Below are 6051 nucleotides of genomic sequence, written 5' to 3' on the forward strand. Positions count from 1 at the left end.
CTGATTACAAGACCAGAGTTTAAGAAGTTATGAATTAAAAATGAAAGCAATTTTAAAGGTTTCCTTATATTATATATATATGGCACTTAAAATGTTCAAGTTTCTTATAAAATAAAATCAGCAAGTTTCTAGCAAAAACACAAATTTTTTTTTTTACTAAAAATTATCAATCCAATACCAAATAAAAATTACATTGCACTAGTCTATGGTTTCTGGTCAGGTTACCACACATCATAAATGCAAATAATTCAAGTATATTAAATACTAAGCATTGGCCTAATGGTCAGTTTAGAAAACTTCTTTCTTGTTACCCACATCTCCACCGTGGAATGGAAAAAAAGAATCCACTAGGCAAAAACATTATGTCACCAAAAACTATTTATGTGACAGGCCAGTATGTGCATAGCACAAGTGCATTTATTATGGCCAGTGTGAAATGTCAAAGTTGTATGGACTAAGTTTGCATAATTCTTTGATATTTTTTTAAACGAATGTTATTTTGAAAAGGGCAGCTGCCTTTTGTGCATTAGCTTTGTCAACAACAAGTTCCAAAATAAGTTAACCAAAATTAGTCACCAACAAGTTCACGAATGCTCTTCAAAATCAGCAATAAATTTGTGATTTTTCAGTGTCAGTGCAGATAATCGAAAGTACCACTGAAGAAATTAATCATAAATACAAGTACATTAAATACTTTATTGGTACTTGATCCCGATACAATGCAATGTGCATTGTGTCAGGATCAAGTAATTATGAGAGATTAGAATATCATAGAATTGAAAACTATTCTTGTACCTACCATTTGTTTTTGAACTAGCAGAAATATGAACAACAGAAATTGTTAAAAATATTTTGTAAGTGAAAGAGTTCTCAGGGTTCATACACATTTCTGCACATGGAAATTAAGAACTCTTAAAGACCACTAATGAAAAAAAATTAAGGACCTATCAGCAAATGGCAGATGAATAAATTTAATTAAAATTCAATAAACGTATGCCTGATTTCCAGTGAAGAAGAGGTATATTCTCACTCTTAATCAGAACCACATCACCAACTTTCAGATCTCAACTTACACTACTTAGATCTCTGCTGCAACCTAGAGAAATAATCACTATTACATCACTTCCAAAAGTGTTGAGAAACAGCCTCAGAAAATACTTCCTCCAATCGCTGTGACTTAGCTTCTCTTGAGTTAGGTTAGGTTCTGGAACAGCACTCAACACAACTCCTGACAGAAGGTGTCCTTTTACATTTCTTTTTTACTTTACGATAATTACTGCCACAAATTTTTATTGTTGTTAGAGTTAAAACAATGGCTAATCTTTGGAATATGGTAACAGGTAGTTTGGCGACATTTTGGCAAGGCGATAAAGGTTACTAGCTAGGACTTTAGCAGTGCACATGGATAAAGTCAAGAGTGTGCGCAATGTCATTTTTGTGCAATTCTGGGATTTTTTTTAAAGTGAAAATAGGTCGACGTGTACGTGGATACCGTGTATGTGCAATTCTTAAAAACGCGGCAAGCAGTTTGCGATTTTCCAATTTTGCACCTAATCTTCGTCATGATTAAGCACTTTTGTCCCATAAAAGTTCAAGCATAAGCGTAATTCGGCTAGCAGATTGTTGGAAAAAAATGTTGAGTAAAAAAAGAAAAAAAAAATGCCTTTACTTTGTGAAAACAAAATGGCATCCAAACAAAAACTAGCAGGTTACTGTAGCAGGGTTGGTTGCCAAATTTTCACCAAAAAATTGCCAAGTTACCATAATCCAAAGATTAACCAAAACAATTCCCAATAAATGCATTTGTCAATGCACACATTTGCATTTTGTCATCTGGTGGGTACTTTTGACAATATGTTTATACTAGAACACATGAATTAAAGTATATTTGATTAAAACAAAAAGATACTTATTACTCCACAATGCTACCTTTTAGCGGTCAAACATGCTCAATGCTTAAGTAATAGTCACTGCTGTATGGCAAGCATGCCACTTGCTAGGAATATGCCTTACCATACAATGACCTTGCAATTAGATACATATTTGCAGACACACGACTGTAAATATTACATATTTGCCACTTTATATGGCCTGGTTTAGGTATTACGAGCAACTGTTTTGCCTTATTTATTTTGTTTACCTGCTTCACCCCTGAAAGTTTCAGGGCAACTGTTAACAGAACATCCAGTAACTTTACTTATGAAGTGATCAGACTTTCCAATTTTTACTAAGAACAAATTGCAAAGAGTCTGGAAACGTATTATGTAATTATTTTGGTTCTTAAAAAAACATACAAAGTTTTAAAAAATTACAAACATACCAAAAAGAAAAATGCTCATTATAATATGTATAGCAGGCACAGACAATGTAGTATTAACAATGTCTTTATATTTATTGCAATATTTTATGAATGAAATATAATTTTCACATATTATATACACTGTGATAATGAGAAACAAACTACAAAGTATCGCAGCATACCCTTCCTAGAAATACTAGCTGCTTGAAGCCGTTCCATTAATTCAGCTTTACTACCAGTAATGGATAAGCCAAGAGCTTCTAATCTTTTCTTCAAGTCAGGAATCTATCAAAGGAAAAATATCTATGTATTAAAAGCTGTTTCAAAAAAGAGGAAAAAATATTTAAAAAAATCTGAAAGCTTTCAGATTTTATATTACGCTCAATGGTTCCCCCCCCCCATTTTTATTATTTTTTATTTATTTATTTTATGTTTTGTACGTTACCTTTATTTATGTTCATGTTTTTTTGCACTTAAACCATAAAACTAAATTCAACAGGAATATTGCAAAAAAAAAAAAAAAAAAAAAAATTTAAAGCATGCATATCTTTAGAATTCCCAATACGCAGTCTTGTGTACTAGAGATAATGTTTTTTTCCATACAGTGTTGCCATTGCTCGCTTTGAAAACGTCGAGTTTCTTAATCAAAAAATGATAAAGCTTTAAAAAATGAAATAGATAATAAAAGAAATTCTAAATTTGGGCTTCCAGATGCCCATATTCACGATGCCATTATACAAAATTTGATGGTTTTAAGTACCGTTATTTTATCACAATGCAAGAAACATACATACATTTACACAGATTTTTCATTATTTAATTTCTTTAAATATAATACAGGGTGATAATATTTGGTGCAACAATTTGAAACTTTTAAAGTTTTTGATGCAAAATGCCAAAACGAAATTAATAGCCTTTCAGGCAAACGACTACGTAGATGGCAATTCAAATACATGATGCATTAGTACTTCGACTTTGAAGTTGAATAACTATCTAAAACTGCTTAGATTGTAAATTTCAAAGCAAATAACACTTCCAAATTTACAGATGTCTATGCCTAGAATAGGTAAAAGCATATTTAAGAGTACCCCTTGGCCAAATAAGGATACTGAGTTTTGTGATCCATGTACACATCGACCTATTTTCACTTAAAAAAACATCAGAGAACTGCACATAATAGGCTAAATCGCCGCTACACAAAGCCAAAATAAAAAGACAAAGAATTGCACAAACTCGGTATCCATGTACAAATCGACCTATTTTCACTTATTTAAAAAAAAAATCTCAGAATTGCATAAATGCTATATATGGTGTAGTAAGAAGAAATTCCAATTCTGCAAGATCATTCCACAGTCTTTCTACTAATGATGCAGAGTTATCTACACCCCCTTTTAAAAATTCTTAATTCTAAGAACATTTTTATCACCAAATATGCACTTCCCCATTATGTGAATTTTGGGAGCTTTTGCTGCTTACCTAAATTTACCAATGGAATTTGTAACTAAATGAATAAGTTTAATCAAATAATGGCAAATATCACATCTATCCTCCTCCCTTATATTTATTAATACGTCAATAAAATAGAAAATAACTATTTATTGATGTATATAGTCAATAAATAAAAATACTACCTCATTTTGCCAAATTTTTTTTCAATTTATTTTAATTTCATTTCAAATTCAAACTGTTCAACAAAATCTGGAGTCGGAGTCGACATGATTTTAGAGACTTTAGATCCGATTCCTTTTACCCAAAAATCTGCCTAACTCCGATTCAGACGTCAAACGTTTGGTTGTTTTTTAGTTGAGCATAAGAAGAATTAGCCCAATCACTATTTCATTGCATTTGTAGCACATGCAGAAATCTGAAAACTAAGGGAATTGCCTTTATTCCAACAATTAATTATTGCCACAAAAACAAGCAAAATATTTTCAAGCAGTACTTCATAATATGAGTGATGAAACATATGAAATGCCATCAAAAGAAAAGCACAAATTTTAATTTATTGGTCCATAATACTTTGAATACAAACACAAAGGTGAAAGAGAATGTTCAGAGTAAATGAAATGCGACTTCCAGAAGAGAATAAATGAAAAGTGAAAAGTGACTTCCAGAAACGGTAGCATATTGGGCTAAAGTGCAGAATCGCCCACTTATTTGATTGGCGTTAGGTGCTTTTTACAAGAAAGAGAAGATTTAGATTTTTGTCAATTTTCTTTGACTTTTTAAGTGAAAATAGTCGATGTGTACATTGAGAACGTCAAAGGAGTGCACAATGCCATTTCTGTGCAATTCTGGGATGTTTTTTTAAGTGAAAAGAGGTCGATGTGTACATGGATACAGAGTATGTGCAATTCTTAAAAAGGCGCCAAGAAGTGGGCGAATCAGCACTTTCCCCGCATATTGCAGTATTATAAAATGCAATATGAAGATTTAAGATCAAATGACAAAATATATATATTAAATAATATGTTGCTTCTACAAAACAACTAAAATAATCTTAATTTAAAAGCTGCATGAAATATATGTACGTCTACTTAATTAGAATGCATTTTGCTGACTGTAAGACTATATTAACATATTCAAAAAGGCAGGTTCTTATGTCATTTTTAAAATCAGTACCTACAATTATAAGATGGTAAATTCTAAATCTACACGAATTAAGAAAATTCAACAGTCAGTATTACTGAATACAAGACGGCTATATTCTTACGAACAGGCGTATCAAATAATATCTGTTTTTCTCTTACATTCTCTATAGGGGTATTTGGCTTCATGTTTATCCAAAATCTTAATACCTCATATTAGCTGCATATATTAAGAAATGTTACTGCTTATTTGCTAAGAATTAATTACCTCATATTAGCTGCATATGTTAAGAAATGTTACTGCTTATTTGCTAAGAATTAATCAGAATTTACAATAAATATAAATAAAACAAAATATTTTACTTTATATCAGGATAAACATATTTCAAAAGACATTTATTTCGATAAAAATAATGAATGGAATGGCGAAAACAGACACGAACATATAAAAATGCTCAACAATACAAAATCTTGCAATAAGAAACTCTGCACTTATAATTTTCAAACATTGAAATCAGAACCATTATACCGCTTATGAGTACTAACCTTCAAGCTTTGAACTTCAGCCGAAATAACAACCTTTTCACTTTCTGATACCTTCGCGTCGGCCATTATAAATTCCCTCGCTTAATAAACAATAATGCCAGATTTCAAACACAATTTTAAAAATTACTTTTTCAGTGCAAAATTTTTACTCCTAAAAAAATTCAAAACTGAATGTCTTCAAAACCTCAATCAAAATTTACTTTTAACGCTCAAGAATTTCACAAATAAATTAATAAATTTAACTAATTTTCGGCTTCAGGGTCAGCCTCCAATTTCCCCCTTTACAAAGAAATATTCGTTTTCATGAACGCAGAAATTTCAGCTGTTATTTTCACGAATTTTACAGAAATTTTTGAGATTTTTTTAATATTGAATATTTCTGTGAACATTCACAGAACTCAAGGTGCGTAAAAGAACAGGTTAGCTCACTTGGGTAAACAAATGAAAAGCCAGGCGCTTGTTTATCTGTGACGTCACTGAAGATTCCTATAACTGCTCGTCCTACACGGAATCATTGACTTTTTCCTGCTCAAAAACACCAGGGTTCTGCTGGATGTTTCTGTGCTGGATGAACTCTCATCTGTCCATAACCCGGTCAGAATGATTCTGGACATTCGC

At 31.5% G+C, this 6051-nt stretch overlaps 1 protein-coding gene across 1 annotated transcript in view; it reads right to left on the reverse strand.

The window, feature by feature from the left end:
* Positions 1-5563, reverse strand: part of LOC118185591 (uncharacterized) — a 31336-nt gene extending 25773 nt beyond the window's left edge. The window contains exons 1-2 of the mRNA XM_035355477.2: positions 5434-5563; positions 2482-2584 (exon numbers count right to left, since the gene is read on the reverse strand). Of these exons, the coding sequence (XP_035211368.1) occupies positions 2482-2584; positions 5434-5499 (169 nt within the window). The 5' untranslated portion in view covers positions 5500-5563. The remainder of the gene's footprint in view (positions 1-2481; positions 2585-5433) is intronic.
* Positions 5564-6051: the final 488 nt, after the last annotated feature.

The sequence above is a fragment of the Stegodyphus dumicola genome, chromosome 5 (assembly GCF_044657685.1).
Source record: "Stegodyphus dumicola isolate Sdum_Otavi_A_Nest chromosome 5, ASM4465768v1".
NCBI lineage: Eukaryota > Metazoa > Arthropoda > Arachnida > Araneae > Eresidae > Stegodyphus > Stegodyphus dumicola.